The 17790-nt window shown below is 42.8% G+C and overlaps 3 protein-coding genes across 3 annotated transcripts; 2 read left to right on the top strand and 1 right to left on the bottom strand.

Moving 5' to 3' along the window:
* Positions 1 to 1211: 1211 nt before the first annotated feature.
* spata5l1 (spermatogenesis associated 5-like 1) lies at positions 1212 to 6111 on the top strand. The gene is made up of 11 exons (XM_047341030.1): positions 1212 to 1381; positions 2012 to 2631; positions 2727 to 2912; positions 3446 to 3730; positions 3803 to 3988; positions 4306 to 4449; positions 4543 to 4752; positions 4848 to 5072; positions 5180 to 5314; positions 5459 to 5584; positions 5898 to 6111. Exons 2-11 carry the CDS (start codon positions 2038 to 2040, stop codon positions 6033 to 6035), a joined length of 2229 nt encoding a protein of 742 aa, XP_047196986.1. The 5' UTR covers positions 1212 to 1381; positions 2012 to 2037; the 3' UTR covers positions 6036 to 6111.
* Positions 6112 to 6283: 172 nt separating this feature from the next.
* c1h15orf48 (chromosome 1 C15orf48 homolog) lies at positions 6284 to 7770 on the top strand. Its single transcript, XM_035161727.1, has 5 exons — positions 6284 to 6404; positions 6506 to 6570; positions 6684 to 6772; positions 6905 to 6965; positions 7220 to 7770. Exons 2-5 carry the CDS (start codon positions 6532 to 6534, stop codon positions 7286 to 7288), a joined length of 258 nt encoding a protein of 85 aa, XP_035017618.1. The 5' UTR covers positions 6284 to 6404; positions 6506 to 6531; the 3' UTR covers positions 7289 to 7770.
* Positions 7771 to 10116: 2346 nt separating this feature from the next.
* slc30a4 (solute carrier family 30 member 4) lies at positions 10117 to 17727 on the bottom strand. The gene is made up of 8 exons (XM_035160506.2): positions 17570 to 17727; positions 16791 to 17296; positions 15184 to 15330; positions 14032 to 14185; positions 13328 to 13556; positions 11934 to 12039; positions 11708 to 11842; positions 10117 to 11271 (listed from the first exon to the last, which is right to left on the bottom strand). Exons 2-8 carry the CDS (start codon positions 17191 to 17193, stop codon positions 11117 to 11119), a joined length of 1329 nt encoding a protein of 442 aa, XP_035016397.2. The 5' UTR covers positions 17194 to 17296; positions 17570 to 17727; the 3' UTR covers positions 10117 to 11116.
* Positions 17728 to 17790: the final 63 nt, after the last annotated feature.

The following is a 17790-nucleotide window of genomic DNA, read 5'->3' as shown; positions in this document are numbered from 1 at the left end:
AAAAAATATGACTGTGGAAACACTACTCTGCTTGGTGGTTTGATTTCTGACACAACACAGTTGTTTCTGAAAATGTAGTGTCTGTTTTTCCCCCACCATTCATTCATTCATTCATTCATTCATTCATTCTCACTGCATCCCCCCAGTCAACACTTCATCCTCCACCTCTAATCCCTCCATACACAGAAACACTATTTGTGTTAATAATCTCAGGTTACCAGACAGAACAGATTACAACTCTCAGCAGTCACCTCCTATCCACAATCCCCTCGTCTGCCAGCAGCTACCTGTGGCAGGGACTACCTACTGTACCCACACACACACACACACACACACACACACACACACACACACACACACACACACACACACACACACACACACACACACACACACACACACACACACACACACAACCTTCTGCACTTTCGATATAACTGCTCCACTGTTTATATATAAATAGCACACCACATGACTTGAGCACTGCTTAAAAAGACCTACCTGCGAATTAAAGGCTGGATTAACATGTTTATCAGTCTCTGCTGCTCGGTGTTAATAAAAGTTGTCCAATCAGAGCCCAGAACCCTCCCAACCTCTGTTATAGCTCAGTCATTGGGGGGGGTCAACTTCAACTTGGTCTGACTGTGTCTGACAAGATCTTGAAATTGGATTCACCTTTAATTAACACCTGAATGATATTCAACAACAATAAAGAGTCCAGAGATCAACAAACAAACAAGAAAATAACACTTTCAGGGATAAACAACAAACAAACAAAAAGTTCTAATCATTCTATTTCTTAGGTTTTGAGCTCAGTTCTCTTCAGTTTTCCTTCCACTAGTTGGTGAAACCATCTTTACCAAAACAAACACATAGAAGAAGTGAGGATCAGAGTCTGTGCTGGACTCACCTCGTGTTCACAGGAGTCTGAGATCAGCTGTTTGTTTGGAGACAAACGTCTACAGCCTATATTCACATTGTTTATGTTGTTGAAAAGATATTGTTTGTATCTAAATTTAAATAAAAATAAGACTTGTTGACCTTATATTGGCTCATTAAAAAAATAAATGTATAGACGCTATAGTTTTTTCTTGACTTTAAACAACACATTTCTGATGAGTAAAGTTTGATAAACGTGTGTGTTGTTAGCTGACGCGGGTGAAAACGACAGAAGAACAACTTCCGCTGCTGGGATGACATCATTTCCATCCGGAGACATCTACTGCGCATGCGCATACGGAGAGCGGCGCTGGGCCATGTTGTCTGCAGCCAGGTTCCTCTCAGACTCAGTCCTCCTCTAAACGCTCCTGTCAGCTGATCCGCTGCTTTCAGCTCCTCGAACCTTCACCGCTCTTTGGTCCCATATCACCTGTTTCACCTGGTGAGTAACTGTGTGACTCTCATTCAGTTTAAATCATTTTATCGCTGGTTTTATCCTTGTTGCTAATAGCTAGTAGCATGTAGCCTAGCTAACACCGCAGCTCCATCTGTGTATTTATTCGCACTTTTGAGCCTAAAACCTGTTGATAAACTCTGATGATCAGTGAAGATACTGATCGTGTTGTATCGATACTTCATTTAGAGACGAGCTGATGATAAACAGCTTCACTCAGTAACTTGTTTACTTCTGTGTGCTGCCATTTGAAAGGAAAGTTTTCAGACTTTTAATGGAAAAGACACAAACACAAGTTAGAATACAATGCAAACTTTAAATCTAAATAAACCGAAAACAACAAAAAACAGTACACAAGGACACATCATGTCAAACCCACGATAATAATGCAGAATAAGAGTGAGTTGAGTATTGTACCTGCTCTAAAAACACTTAAAAAGATAAAACACTAAAAAGATATAACGCATAAAAGATGAAAAACAAAACTGGCATTAAAACCTATAAACCAGATTGTAAAATGTGCCAGACAAAGTGCAATCAACCCAAATGAACTGTATGTCAACAGATGGTTAAAATATTCTTGGAGCTCATCCATCCTGTTTTGTGTTTTCCTGTCAGTGTGGTCGGAGGCTGCCGATGAGTCGATGACGTCCCTGCGGCTGCTGTCGGTGGATCCGTCAGACCGGGGCTCTCAGAGATGCAGGCTGGGTCCCGGCTTGATGTCGGCCCTGGGTCTGAGTCTGGGCTCCCCCCTGCTGGTGCCTGTCCCGGGGGGAAGCTGCCTGTGCACCGCCTGGCCCCGCTCCGACCTGGCAGAGGGTTTTCTGCAGATGGACCTGAAGTGTTCGTCTCCCGGTCTGATCTCTCGTCCTCCCACACTCCTGCACCTGGACCCCGACCAACTCACGCCTGTACCCTGCCCCAAACTGAAAGGTGTTAAGATAACCGTCGTAGTCCAGACTTTTGACTTTAAGAAACACACACCTCACAAAGTTATTCATGAGCTCGTGAAAGACATGCTGAGAGGTGTGTGTGTCCATGAGAAGCACGTGATAAACCTGGAGGACGTTGACACAGAGATCAGATATGTTGTGATTGAAAGCCTTCACCCGGACTCTACCAGTTCTGGATTAATCACCTCGAAAACCGGTGTGGAGATAATTGGCATCCAGACAGTCCGCCATTACAGGAGTCAGCAGCAGGACCAGAACACCGTGTCACTGGGGGGACTGGAGGAGGTCAGCATGTAATCACTGGGATGACATGATTGGTGTTCATCTGCAGAGTGAACTATGGGACACCTACATTTGTTTTGTTTTTTACTGTATTTTAGGTGAGTGCTTCCCTGAGAGAGATGCTGCAGCTGCCTCTGCTTTACCCAGGTACCCTGAACTCACTGGGTGTGTCGTGTCCCAGAGGTGTCCTCCTGGTGGGGCCCTCAGGGGTGGGCAAGACCCTGCTGGTCCACAAAGTGGTGGGGGAGGTGGGAGCCAGTCTGGTGTTGGTCAGAGGACCAGAGGTAAAAAAAATACATATGACATCCTCATATTGTAGGTGTGATTTTATTACACTACTCTGTTAAGTATTTTCATATGTTAAACATTTTCATTTTCAGACACTGGCATAGCAGCAAATCGTAACTGTCCAGGTTGATTACTTTCAGAAACTTGATTTTCCTTTAAAGCAAATATAAATATAACACTTAAACTTAAATTCTCAAGCCAAAAGCATAAATGTAGCTTTCATTTACATCTCTGTGTGGTTACACAACTATGAGTCGTGCCAGAGACCTGTGGATGGTGTAGATTTGAGGTAATAGATTCAGATGTTTATGATTAAAATACATTTCCAGGTCTAGTGAATATAAATGTGCGTAGTTGACTGTTGGGCTCTGGGAGAGGTATTTGCTCAGAGTGTCATTCTAGAGTTCTTATTATTTTTGAAGTAATTGAACAAGCAATTAACATTTATTTATAAATTTGTTTATTTGTAGTTTAGTACAATGAGCTTCATTTTGTGCCAAATTAAAGTTGTTATGATGTTTTGTTTCAGGTGGTGGGATCCCGGCCGGGTGAGAGCGAGGAGAGGCTGCGGGCTGTGTTTGAGCGAGCTCGAGCTGCAGCCGAAGAGGGCCCGTGTGTGCTGTTCTTAGACGAGCTGGACTCTCTGTGTCCGAGGAGAACCGGCTCGTCGGCACCGGAGAACCGCCTGGTGGCTCAGCTCCTCACTCTGATGGACGGGATCAATCAGTCTGATCGCTTCCTCATCGTTGGAGCCACCAACCGGCCGGACAGCTTAGACCCGGCACTGCGGCGACCGGGAAGATTCGACAGAGAAGTACGACTAAATCCGTTCATCTTTACATAATGATAAATATAAATCTCTGAACTTCTCCATCTTTTTTTTCAGGTTATCATCGGAGCTCCCACTTTGCAGCAGAGAAAAGCCATCCTGTGTGTTCTGTGTGCGAGGATGCCTCTGGGTCCCAGCGTCGACATGGCCGAGCTCGCATCGAGAACTTCAGGCTTCGTAGGAGCGGACCTCAGTGCTTTGTGCAGGGAGGCTGCCATGCACGCTCTACGAGAAAGCTCTAAGGTAAATACACCAAGCACCATATCGAAATATATCACTTAACGTTTTTCAGCTTCCTTCAGACCTAGGAACCTCTGACAGGGGCCTGTATGTCCAGATTCATATTTGTACGCTTATTTAAAAAAACAAATCAACCGTTTTAGAAGTGTGTTTGCCTTATGTGTAAAATATACCATTTGTATATTTTGTTCAAGATCATTTGTTTTAAATATATAAACCATAGATCCATGGATCTCAAACGCAGTATTGATCATGAGTGGATTATACTGGTGAGATCAAGTAAAATAGATTGAACTAAAATCAAAGTGACGAAGACGTAGACTCATGCATGTTTTTTTCTTTTACATTATTGTCTGCAGGGTTCAGGGTCCTGCCTGCGCGGCAGCCTGGGCAGGACGGAGCTCACTCCGGTGTCCTTGGAGCAGATAGGAGGCCTGGACGAGGTCAAGCTCAAACTAAGACAGGTAGATGAATGGCAGAGTTTGAATTATACAAAGAGTTCTCATCTGAGTTGGTTTTTCTGATACTTTATTCTCTTTTGTGTCCGAACATCCAAGAGTATCGAGTGGCCGATGAAGTACCCGGAGGCGTTTGTGCGTCTGGGTCTCAGTCGGCCCCGTGGCGTGCTGCTCTACGGACCTCCAGGATGTGCAAAGACGACCCTTGTCAGAGCTGCAGCGAGCTCCTCCCACTGTGCCTTCCTGTCTGTCAGTGGCGCTGACCTCTACTCTCCCTATGTCGGAGACTCAGAAAAGGCTTTAGCACAGGTACCGTCTTTTCACAGCCCATAAAAAAAAAGACCTGTGAATGACTTCCTGTCTGTTTCATCCATAAACACTTCTTCCTGTCTGTTCTCTTCCAGCTGTTTCGACAAGCCCGCGCCTGCGCCCCCTGTATCCTGTTCCTCGACGAGATTGACTCTCTGATTGGCTCTCGGTCGAACAACCAATCCAGCGGTGTGCACACACGCCTCCTGTCTGTGCTGCTGAATGAGATGGACGGGGTCGGCCTGAAGTCGCTGGAGAGGAGAGGGACTGAGAAGATCCTCCAGGCAGAGGGAGTGGAGGAGACTCGCCCTCAGGACCAGGTCAGATGAGATGCAGATGTGCTCAAGACATCATCTTCCATCACTTTGAAAACATCAGATCAGTTTAGCTGTTGAGTGAACACGTTATGTTATATGCTCTCTGACAGTTGGACTGCCAGGAAGTATGCAACAGAGATGTGATGGTTGTAGCCGCCACAAACAGACCTGACTGCTTAGACAGCGCCCTCCTCAGGCCTGGCAGACTGGACCACATCATCTACGTCCCACCACCCGACCAGCAGGTGAATAGAAATCCAAAATGTTGTGAAAGCTGTTCAACAGTATTGAATTAAATGATAGTTAAATGACTTTTCCCATGAATGTGTATTTAAAAAGCAGAAAAATAACTGGCTGACCTTGTATATGCGTAATTTCTGTGTTTCTAGGCTCGACTCGCTGTCCTGAAGGTGTGTATGCAGTCAATGCCTGTCGCTGCTGATGTGTGTCTGGAGGAACTAGCGTCAAAGAGCGAGCTTTACTCTGGAGCTGACCTGGAAAACCTGTGTAAAGAGGTAATGTGAAGCTCGACCAAAGATGGGGCTGAATGTTGTGTGGAATAAAATCATAGAATCACGATTTGAGTCACAATTTAAAGTGGGAATAGTGACTTTTGCATTTAATTTCATGATGTGAATTTTGCTGCACTCTGATTCACAATTCAAGATTTCATTCTTTGTTGCCACATTGACAAATCAAATTGATGGATGTGAATTTGTCTTGGCAAGCTGACCTGAACAATGACAAATGTATCTCAGAGCATGAGACACAATAATAAAACCAAAGTCAAAATATATCCTAAAAGAAAAATATTTTTTTGTTTTCCAGGCTGCTCTGCTGGCGCTTCAAGAAGAGAACATGGCGGCTTCTGTCATCAAACACACTCACTTCCTGAAGGCCCTCAGAAAGATGAGCCCCTCTCTCACTGCACAGCAGATACACACATATCAAACACACCTCAGATGACAAACCGCACATCACCACGTCCTCTGTAGTGATGACTTGTTAAAACAATGTTTGAAATAAAATGTGTGAAACGTGATCGCTGGTGTCTTGTGTTTTGTATCTAAAATTAGTTTTTTAAGATTCCAAAGTTCAACCACTGACTTTCACTTCTTAACCGTGGCCACAAGGGAGCGCTGCACGCCCAGAAAGTGTATTGATCATCAGCTAAGTGGATGTGGTGAAATATTGGACTGTGCAGCTGCATCTCGGTGCAGGAAGCTGCGTCTGTCTACGTGCCTTTCACCTCGTACTGCCCCTCATCCTGACTACATCAGGCCGGCTCACAGGATGCTGCGCTGAGAGGCATCACACACTTCTCTGCAACAACAGGTGAGTGCTGCCACGTACAGCTGCTTCTCTATGACCTGTTGACTTTACTTCACTGACTCTCATTTTTGTTATTAAATCTAATATTATACATTTCTCTTTAGGTGTTTGAAGAAAAAAAGATTTAAAAATGAGTGGATTCTTCCAAATGTTGAGAAAGAAAAAGGAGGTGAGAGTCTAGTTTGAATGTTTGATGATTTTGTATCGTGGATATTGGTTTTATATCTGATGTGAATTTTATTTTTACATTTAAAAACTAATTTTTTTAATGGGTTTTTCCAGCTGATCCCTCTGATTGGGTTCATGGCGTTTGCTGCAGTAGGAGCCACCTCGGCTGCGCTCTACTTTCTCTTCACTAAGAATGATGTCATGTGAGTTTTACTTCCTCCTCATTTTGAATCGTGTTCCACTGCATTCATTTTACAAAGTGCTTCTCCTCTTTTTTTTGGCATCTAAGAAAAGCTTAATAATCACAATTGAATCTTTTCATTCACTGTTTTTAGTTTGAATAAGACCAATAACCCAGAGCCATGGGAGAGAGTGGACCCATCAAAACCCCAGAAGGTAAACTCTAAAGTTAAATGATGTGTTTTGTTTGGATGGTTGTTAATGAGCCTCACGAACATGTCGAACGAGTCATTCAGGGTGCAGCTGCAATGTGCTGAGTCACGGAGGAGGAAATCTTATCAAATTAGTAGCAGCCTTACGTACCCACACATCCTGGCTCTCACCACCGTGTTGTTCATGTTATCTGTCTCTTTAGTTTGGTGTCACACTCACAAACATGCGTCACATGAAGCCTAATCTTTAAATTGCAGTTCATCACCATCAATCAGAAGTGGAGGCCGGTGGAGGAGCTGGAGCTGGTGAAGAAACTCACCAAGTAAAAGAAAAGGCAGACGTCTGCCAGGAAGATCCACCAGTCCGCCGAGCTGCCGACAAGCCGACATGCCCCCTCCCATCAGTCGAACAGAATCCTTTCTGCACAAACTAGGATGCTTTGTCACTCAGTGTGCGGAAACGCTTCTGCTCCACTGGTGGGGGTTCACCCCTGCTAAGCCCAAGGACGCCCATCCACACCCATCCACAGCAGCAGGAAACGATGGGAACAGATATACTCATACTGTCATTAAGTCAAAGTGGAATAAAGACACCATCTCACTGTGGGCTTCTGTGTTTTTTTCACAACTAGACGATTAATATTGAAGAAGCTGCGTTTCATTGGTCGTCCGGTTGATGAATCACACAGAAGCCACAGATGTTAGAGTAGATGTGAAATGTATGATGGTGTGTTAATGTGACGATGCAACGAGGTAAAGTGAGTAAATAATGTTCTGTACAGTGTCATTAAATTATTGTCAACACACAACTTCTGAGTGTCTTTTCATGTGTTGATGTGAGTCTGAATGGTTGATACGCTGGTGACCTGCCCAGCTGACCCTCAAAGGACGAGCGGTATAAATACAATTTTAATAAATGTATTTGAATTAAAAAAAGTACAATATGTGACTGAGATGAAGTGAAGTAGAAGAATAAAGTTGCATAGAATACAAATACTCAAGTAATGTACAACTACATCAAATGTGTACTTCAGTAAAGTACTAGAGTAAATTCACAGTCCTGTCTTCTGATGTTCTGAGTCTGGTCTGAATGCAGTAGGAATAATGAAAAGTTGAATTTGACTCCATTGTGCTCCGTTCTCTCTTTTAATATAAATATGATTTTAATTGTCATTGAGAAACTGATGAGGCGAAGCCAGACAGGGCAGATGTAAAGTAATTACAGCCGAGCTAATGTGAAGCTGCACTCATCTGCTCAGTTTCTGGTTGTGTGAGCCTTCAGAACTCCCATTGAGTTTCATAACAAGAGACAATCCCCTTAATGTTCATTTTGTATCTCGGAGGGAAAAACCAACATCAGAAAACACTCCCACAGTGAAACACACACACAGACACACACGGCCTGTGGGTCCTCCGGCTGCACCCTGGATCTGAATGGATTTCGGATTAATTATTAAACATTTAACAAGAAGTGTGAAGAACGAGAGGGAGGGAGAGGCCCGGGCATTGTTTCCTGATCTCGCTCTTATCAGGAAACATTTTCCTCTCTGGTGTTACTCACACCCATTTTTCGGTTATACGTTTAACAAGTGGGTTTCAGTTTTTTAAACATTTCCTTCCTCTTTGCAGAATGACAGTGTGTTTGTATATATGATCTGGAATTCTGTGGAGAGAGTGTTAACGAGATGCAAACACTCTGTGCTGCAGTCACAACTTAATCTCACCTATGAAGCTCTGTGTCTGGAAGGTTATTTAGGGAGACAATGGTAGAGGAAGGACGCTGTGTGTGTGTGTGTGTGTACGTGCGTGTGTACGTGTGTGGTGGAATTTGAGTACGTGACTGGTCCCAGTCATGATGATACCACAGACCATGTGACCAGTGAATAAAAGCAGGTAGTGGCTGCTCTCATGACAGAAGAGATGGATTTCCCCTAAGTGATGGGAGTGCTGCTGCTATTCAGAGCTTCAAGTGAACTCGTGACTTGTGTGACTCATAGTTCACAATATAAAAACACATACTCATATATATATATATATATATATATATATATTGTTTCTTTGGTACAGTCGGGTGTGACAGGGTGAGACAGGAGGAGAGGATTCAGTAAATGAGTTTATGGTTCTCTTCATCGAGGGCCGGCAGGTGAGTGGATGCTGTAAACTTCTGTCTCTGGCTCTGCTGTAAACACAAGTTCCCTCCCTCTGCTTCACTGGCTTCATGTGGAATCAACCTGTTGCCTGGAAACAGAGACACTCCCAGTTTAAACAAATATTTCTTGTATGTTTCAATTGTCTGTGTTGTTTTAAATGTTCCTGTACAGTTCCTTGACTTTGCGTCATGCTCCATTACATTATTATACTTTATCTTTAATATTTGCCTTTTTTAAACACAGATAATTATTCAAGAAACTTGACACATTAAAGGACTAATTCACATAGTTTCAGCCACATATTTATACGCTTTTCCAAATCATTCTATATACTGTATAGTGCATTTCTTTGCTCATCATAACCTGAGCACACAATAATAAAAGATAAAAACTAGTTCTCAAAGACAGATGTGTTTTGTGCTTCTGTTTGTAGGTGAATACAAAAGTGTGATGTAAATTATACACAAACATTTGCATGTTATCTCAAAAAGATCCTGTAAGGACAATATTTCAGCTATGACTGAAGTGCACCACCTAGAGTTGGAAAGTGACATTACACCACATTATGCAGTCAGCCACATTTATTCTGTTCACGCTTTTGTTTGCATTTAAAGAGTTCTGTTTTTTACCAAGAAACAATTGATTGATATGTTTTGATGTATTTTTGGCATCAAGCCTTTATTAGGACAGTTAAGTGTGAAAGGGGGAAAGCGAGCAGGGAAGACATTCAGCAGAATGAGGATCGAACGTGCAGACGCTGCAGGACTCAAACCTACTTGTGCGATGCTCAGAAAGGATTTAATTCTAATGGTAAATCTAAGTGCTCTCAATCGATAACATAAATATGGATGGAGATGGTCCAAACAACTGCGACAGTGACTAATTCAATAAAATAAAATAAAAATCGATTAAGAGAATTGGACTGAGAGCGACATTAGGGGATGACCACACAGTTTCCTAAATTAAATTTGTCCAAAGAAATGAGACACTGAGAAAAACACAAAAAAAGATTAAATACTTTATTACAAACAAAAACAGTGATCCAGATCCGGACTTCTCTCCATGAATAATATCAGAGGAGTGGAAAGGTTTGAAATAAAAACCTGCCACAGCCTCAAAACACTTTGAACACCTTTATTGGAAAATTCCAGCTCAAACTTTCTTCCAGCAAAACACTGCAACTGTAAAATACTGAATATTTCCTCAACCTGCCTGCATCAGTTCCCCCGTCAGTGCATTGATATGAGAAGAAAGCAGAGTATAGAGTGAAACCACTGTAGCGTTGAATTCAAAGTCAGTCACACTGATTGTCAGTTACCTGCTCAGAAAAGTAAGAGATGTGCTGGAATAAAATATCAGTGTCAGGTTATTTTTTTAATTGTCGGTCAGTAAAGTCAATAAAGTCAACGTTAGAAATACCTAAAATTATTGTCGTTTAAAAGATCTGCACTACGACAGACTTTGGCTGAGGAACAATAATGATTAAGAGCATTAGAGGAAATGTAACGTCCTATAAAGGGAAACAATAATAAAGGGCCTCACGTGTACCAGTGGTGAGTTTGCACTGTGGCCACAGTTATTCTCAAATGACAGGAGGTGGTTTTCAGTTGCAGACATCCTCAGTAAAGTGATAAAATCATATTTTACAATATTGTACCTCACACCTATAAACAAAAAAATTACATTTGCATCTGATGATAAAACATCAGTTGTGGAATAGGCTTTGATGGTGAATTAAGAGCGAGATCTTTCATTCTTCTCTGCTGAAGAATTTAACCTCCCCTCCGAGAGCTTATCAAGCGTAAGAGTGTACGGCCCCTAGAGGCCGTAGTGATCCTTTAATTAGAAATGTGCATCTGTCCTTTGGCACCATTTTGTTTCCACTTACATACTGGGGCTCCTGCTATGGCACCGAGCTGTGACATCCACTCAGAGCATTTTCTCACTGTGTCCTCTGCTGTCCAGCTCCAGAAAATGCAGCGTGGAAGTCACTGTGAGTCTTTGTTTAAGCACTGGACTGTTGGCAGTGTGCACAACTGTGTGCCAGCCTCTGCCTGTGTGTCTGCACCTGCACTGTGCATCTGGTGAGGCCGTAGGTGTGAATCAAGAGGTGCCGGGCCCTCGCCTGGACGTCCTCCCAGTTGTCAGCACTAGAGGGTGCTGTGAACACAAAATGCAGTTGAACATGACTGAAACAAAGTTGGATGACAAAGTGAAGCCATATCATCTTGATCACCCCCTAGTGGCTGGCTGCGGGTAATGTCATAAACTCCACCTGGAGTCACTGACAGTGGTATTTTTTACCATTAAACAACCTTTTGAATAAACTTGCAATTTAAAATGTAATCATACAATATTTTGAGTCAATTGCAAACAAAAAAGTAATTGTACTTATTTTGAATTGGGGCTAAAACAGCAAATCAAATTTCACCATACTAATATATGATGAATAATACATTAATTTGGATAGCTTACTGTTTTTGTCCAAATGTCAAGTCTAGATTTAACAAAAATCTACTAAATAACATCTAGGAATACATTCCCACACTTTCCCAGAATGCCTCTCTCTTGTTGTACGTGCTGATGTTGTACTCACTGAGCTGCAGATGTACGACTGCTGCAGTCTTGTCAGTGGTCAGAGCCCAAATGTTCAGCTCATCGATTGAATGGACATCCTCCAGCTTCAGGAGGTCCTCTTTGATTCGCTGAGAGTCCAGGTGTCTGGGAACACCTGATACACAGAGATAAAAACAACAACACCATTAAAGTACACGCTCCACTTTCTTTATGCTAAACAACTCAAGAGAAGAACCAGCACTTACCCTCCAGCACGATGACTACGGTGTCTCGCATGATGCGGATTGTGGTGAAGAGAACCAGAACGGAGAAGATGTAGGTGCAGATGGGGTCAGCCAGCTTCAACTCCGGCTGTGAAGACACAGGTGACATCACATCAGCCTTTTAAATATTTTTTGACGCATACAACTTCTCCCAATAACTTTGTTGAGCTCTGACTGCTCATCCTGGTAGTTGATCTCAATTCAAGAGCTTAAAACAAGGGACAACAATTACAAATCACAGGAAAATGAACGACTACGAGATACAAAGCCAACAGTTCAACACGGTTTTGTTTTCAGGAAAATGTTCATTGTTCACTGTCTGAAAACAAGAGAATGTAATCGGTCAGAAAAGTGTCATCTGTAAATTACTGCAAGCGGTTTAACTAAGTCATCAGTTGCATGAACTTGTAACTCGTGTCTTATTTCTTCACTCTGTGAAGTGGGACGATCTCCAGCATAACTTTCTTTCAACCACTCTCTAAATTACCTCTTTAAAAATATCATGTCAGGCACAAATGACCTTCATGCACAACACAGCTGCAAGTGAGTCTATAAATTACAGTTTATTTCCAAATATTCTCTTGAACGTTTTCTTGGCAAGTTCAGCTGATACGCCTCCAGTTATTTCTAAATGCTGAGCGAGCACAACCTTTAATGTATTTACAAACGATCCCTCACTGGGTGGAATTTCTTTCACAGAAATTCATCTGGAAGTCAAAAATAAAGTCAACACAACTAATTGAAGTCACTAAAACAACAGTGCCAGATTTGTTTGTCTATGTTCCTCTAACTTGTACCGAACTACATGGTTCTTTCCAGGAAGTTATCAACTGCTCGAGTCCACAGAGCAAACAATTCAGTTTGAGAGGCTCAGTACTCACTCTCAATAAAAGTTACAAATCGTTTACAACTATGTTTTGTAAGAGTTGGTGACCTGGATCTGAGTGATGCTGTGGGTGGGGGGTGTGTGGTTTTTTGTGGTTCCTTCCTACCTTCTTTTGTTCTTTTTTCATTTGTATATTTTGTGTATATGTATCTGTGTGTATTGTCATATGTTTTCAATAAATAAAAAATGTCATCACAAAAAAAATTATCTTTCCACCCCAATTCGGTATTTTTCATTCAGTTTTTTTTTTTTTTTAAATCCATCATCCGATCGAAATCCTCATGCACAGAAATGAGATATGCTTGTTTTCTTTTTGGCTCTGAGTTCTCAAACCACTCTCTGGAAAGACTTTGACGGATGCACACAATACACTAGAATGAACCTGTTCTGAAAACTTTAATGAAGAGTTGTTGTGTAAACCTGATTGAACATTTCTTGGCAACAATTCTAGTGAGTAACATTACAATACTTTAATAAAAAGGTTGAGTACCTTGAAGCGGACGACGTAGGCAGCTATGAGCACCCCGACGCTCTGGAGGAGGTCTCCCAAAGCGTGGATGAAGGCTGCCCTGACAGCCAGGCTGCCGTGGGAGCGCTGCTGGTGACCCGACCCGGCCGACTGTGACCCTGAGGCAACTGCAGAGCCGTGAGAGTGACCGTGACCGTGACCGGGGCCGTGCGAGTGCAGGTGACCCCCTTGGTTTAATAAGAAACCCATTCTGAAGACACCAGAAAAACAAAGGAAGAGAGATTTGATTTGAAGCAGTAACATGATTTTGTTCCGTTCATAGCACTGACTTTATAAAGTGCAAATTATTGATTCATCTACTGACTGTGGTCAAACATTACACTTCGAGCAACAGCAATTTGGAAAGTACTTTGTACTGAGCCGTAAAAATGTTTGCTGATACTCTACACACACAGAAATGGATTCAGTCTCATGTCGCTGCATTTCAGTTCCTTATTTGCAACCCTGTTAACATGGAAAGAACAGGATGACTTATTTTAGGGGTTTTCATCTCCATATAGACAAAAATGTAACTCCAGACATGAAGCCAACCAGGCAGTGTTGTATGATCTTACATAATAATCCCAGCAACCTGGTTTTATTTCTATATGTTTCATTTACAACTAAAACAATAAGACAAAAGTCAAAATTTCTCTACAAAAACTACAAATGGACATTTCCCTTACACCAGGTTGACAGCTACTCCAACAGCTGCGGTAATGAGCATGACGTCTCCGTCTATGTTGAAGTCCTGGTGCACCGTCCTCTGCACCGCCTCGTAGAGCAGGATGGCCGTCAGGATGTAGATGAGCAGCACGCTGACGACGGCCGATACCACCTCTAGGTCGGGAAATCACAATCAGTTGTATGAACAAAACACATTTAGAACAATAGAAGCAAGAGTTTTGAGAAGGACCTGATTTCCACCAGTGGTTCTCAGACAGGAAGAATATAACAGTAACAAAAATTGAATCTGTAATAGATGCACTTAACAATATCAGAATTATGCCCAATAGGTCTGTGAGGTCAATTCTCATGTTTGAATTCCTTCTGATGATTAAAATAGGCTCAGTTTATGATTATAACTATAACATTTTTATTTAATTGTTGAGCCTGCCACAAGATGGAGAGCCTCTTAATGTCCATGCTTCATACTGTTTCTGATTATGACTGATATTGTCTGTGATTGTCAAAAGTATCTTTACATGGAAATACAGTTTTGTACAGGCTTTGTGATCGTTTTCCCACTTTTCTGCACTTTTCCGCCCGATAGAGAATCTTGATGGCAAACTCCAGCAGAAGCTGTGTTTTACATACAGAGACAGAAGCAGCTTCACTCTTAAACAAAGGTTCTGTCCTTGTTATCATGACTGGTAACAATAAAAGACTTATGAAGCATTAGGTTGGTTGGCTGCATACCAAGCCCTTGCTTGACAGCTACCATTTTATGCCTTAAGCCTCTTTCATGGACGCTTTTAAGAACCCACCTGCTGTGACAATGTTATTCAATGGTGCGTATCTCCCTAATTGATCGCAGACTTGGAGCAACAGTGTTATAAATCACAATGGGCACTTATCCAGATTTATATCTGTACCAAACATCAAAGTTCTACTGTAACAGATAGTTGTAATGAAATGATAAATGACCGCGGGGGTCTAAATTTAGCTGTCATCTCTATTTGCCCTATCAGTAACCTGATCTGGACTGAACACAGGCTTTCTTCTTTCAACATGATTCATCTGCGACAAAACCAAATGTACTGACGCACTCATATATTGACTGAGAGGAGTGGACCGACAGGAGAAGTGAAAGAAGAAGTGTAAAAGTATGGAGGTACCGAGGCGATGCAGTCCGAAGGTGAATCTCTTGGTGGGGGGTTTGGTGGAGAGCCACAGGGCCAGCAGAGAAAACAAGATGCCCACCACGTCCGTCAGCATGTGGACCGCATCAGTCATAATGGCTAAGCTGTTTGACACATAACCACCTGAAGGTAAAAGAGAAAGTGATTAAACTACATGATAAACACTGAAATGTGTCTCAGCTGTTTGTACGTGGAAATAAGAAAACAGGTTTAGAAGGGTGTGGGTCCATTCAGGCACACACACGCAGCAGAACTACATTTTGTAAACAATGTCATAAATTAGCTTATGATCTAATGTGGCTCCAGGAGAACGACATCTACTTTAACAAGTGGTGAACTGTCACACACTATCAGTAAAACATTTGCTACAGGAGCTATGTTCCGGTCACCACTTTTCTATTAGGAACCAGTGACCCGTACAGAAGACAAAGGTCCTCTGTCTCCTGTGGAAAAAAACAGTCCCATGGGTGTTTTTGTCCTGATGTATTAGACAATGTTCTCCAGCACCATCGTCAAAACACCAAACCAGGGAACATCTTTCGAGGGAATGGTGCTTCATCCCTCCAGGAGAGTTCTGGTTGTAGAATCAATGCCACGAGGAGGAATCCTCATGATGCTTCCACACCTTATTAAACCTATTCTTATATACATACATCTTTATATAGTTCTACAATATATGGTATACTGCTATTACCGATTTATATATACACATATGACACATTCCCCTTTTAAACTCATTCATATAGTATACCATACCTGCCTGTACACTTATAACAGCCTATATATGGACATATGGCCTGTAAGTGTAAAACCAACGGCCTTAACTCTCATTCATCCCAACGTCTATCACACGACTCAATGAGGAGACGTGTTGATTGGCTCATGAATCTCAATGACCTTTTCACTTTGTCTGGCACGTTTTACACTTTGGTTTAAGTTTTATCGCCAGTTTTTGTTTTTCATCTTGTTTATGTTGTTATATCCTTTTAGTGTTTTATCCTTTTGAGTGTTTTTAGGGCAGGTGCAATATTCAACTCACTTTTATTCTGCCTTATTATTGTGGGTCTAACGTGATATGTCCTTCTGTAGTGTTTGTTGTTGTTGTTTGTTGTACAATGTACTGTTGTGCAGCTGCTGTAGCACTTTGGGCCAAGACAAATCTCCCCATGGGACAATAACGTATATGTTTGATTAGATTTGATTATATGTTTACATGTATCTCAATATCACATACATAAAACAAAAATACAACTTAGATCCTTGTGGAATCTTCTTGTTCTAAAGCTTAACTCCAGTACATTTCTCTACCAATATTTACATCTGGAGTGGAAGTTGTATATTACGTTCACAGTCTCTGTATTATTTTATTTCTTGTTTTCTATTTGTACAATTTAACACGTTCTCTTATCCACCTCATTCTGACAGGTGACTATCCTCAGCGTGGGATCAATAAACTCTGTCCTATGGAAATAGTAATTGATAAAGTTCTGTAGACCCACATGACTTGCATCCTTTCACCTTGGACCCTGTTTGAAACTGTGAGGGACAAATGTGCTGTGTGGTTCCACTGGGATCCTGCTCACCTATGATCTCCCCCGTCATGAAGAGCAAATACAGCACAGCAGCGACCATGAGCCTCTTCATCACCTTCTTGTGCTTGATCATCTCCCTCCTCTTGGTGCAGCTGTCACAGGGGTCCATGTTCACACTCGGACTGCCCAGGCCCGAGGAGGAGTCGAGCAGGGAGTCGTCGTCGTCGTCCGCCGCCACCAGCATCGTGCTCACCGGCACCCCGTTGGACGGAGCCCCGGCGGAGTAGTCGGACATCTCCCCGGACACCACCACCTTGAGCTTGTTGAATTTGGGCGCATCGTCCTCCACCAGCTCATCGGAGAAGTCGAAGGGGGCCGTGTCGCTGAGGGCCCAGTCCCCTCGCTCCCTCCGGAAGGCGGAGCGCACTTTGCTGAAAAGGTTCCCACCGGACATCTTTAACAACCCGGGTGGGGGGTTGACACCAGGTCAGATCTGTCTGTGACTCACTGTCCTCTGGTGTGATCACTGACATGGGGTCTGTTCTCCATCCTTACACCTGGAGCAGCAACACAAGGAAAACACAGGAGGCTTTACACCAGCTGGCATGTTGGATCCACCGCTGTGTCTGCGTGTTGACTGTGGATGTGACGAGTTAAAGGGAACAAGTCCCTGAATCACTAACACCCCCCCATGACTCACAAACTTCAGTCCTCGGCTAAACAGCAACAAGCTAGCTAGCATCGGTTAGCTTGTCGCCCTGTGTCGCTTTACGACCGAACTAAAACGTGCCGAGTGTGTGTGTCCGTGTAGAAACACGCGCCGGACTCACCCACGCGTGTCCGCTCCGCTTGTGTGAAGTTTTATGTCGAAACCTTTGCGGTAAATTCAGGTGAAAAACGTCGGAGCGCAAAACGCCTCCTCCTCAAACCCGGAATAACAGAGGCACCTTCGGTTCCGCCCACAGTCACGTGACGCCGCAGGACGAGTCACATGACGCGGGTTCCCCGGTGTTCTAGTTTCACTGGGGATCAGGGCAACTGGTGATTTGTG

Source organism: Hippoglossus stenolepis, chromosome 1 (genome assembly GCF_022539355.2).
Source record: "Hippoglossus stenolepis isolate QCI-W04-F060 chromosome 1, HSTE1.2, whole genome shotgun sequence".
In the NCBI taxonomy this organism is placed as follows: Eukaryota; Metazoa; Chordata; class Actinopteri; order Pleuronectiformes; family Pleuronectidae; genus Hippoglossus; species Hippoglossus stenolepis.
This window is presented reverse-complemented; position numbering and strand designations above follow the sequence as displayed.

Coding starts and splice junctions, on each gene's coding strand:
- spata5l1 (XM_047341030.1), top strand. CDS start 2,038: ATGACGTCCCTGCGGCTGCTGTCGGTGGATCCGTCAGACCGGGGCTCT. Junction 3,989..4,305: donor CTCTACGAGAAAGCTCTAAG/GTAAATACACCA, acceptor ACGAAGACGTAG/ACTCATGCATGTTTTTTTCT. Junction 4,753..4,847: donor CAGAAAAGGCTTTAGCACAG/GTACCGTCTTTT, acceptor GTTCTCTTCCAG/CTGTTTCGACAAGCCCGCGC.
- c1h15orf48 (XM_035161727.1), top strand. CDS start 6,532: ATGAGTGGATTCTTCCAAATGTTGAGAAAGAAAAAGGAG. Junction 6,571..6,683: donor TGTTGAGAAAGAAAAAGGAG/GTGAGAGTCTAG, acceptor GGGTTTTTCCAG/CTGATCCCTCTGATTGGGTT. Junction 6,773..6,904: donor TTCACTAAGAATGATGTCAT/GTGAGTTTTACT, acceptor CACTGTTTTTAG/TTTGAATAAGACCAATAACC.
- slc30a4 (XM_035160506.2), bottom strand. CDS start 17,193: ATGTCCGGTGGGAACCTTTTCAGCAAAGTGCGCTCCGCCTTCCGGAGG. Junction 14,186..15,183: donor CTTCGGACTGCATCGCCTCG/GTACCTCCATAC, acceptor TTCCCGACCTAG/AGGTGGTATCGGCCGTCGTC. Junction 12,040..13,327: donor CCTACGTCGTCCGCTTCAAG/GTACTCAACCTT, acceptor GTGTCTTCACAG/CCGGAGTTGAAGCTGGCTGA.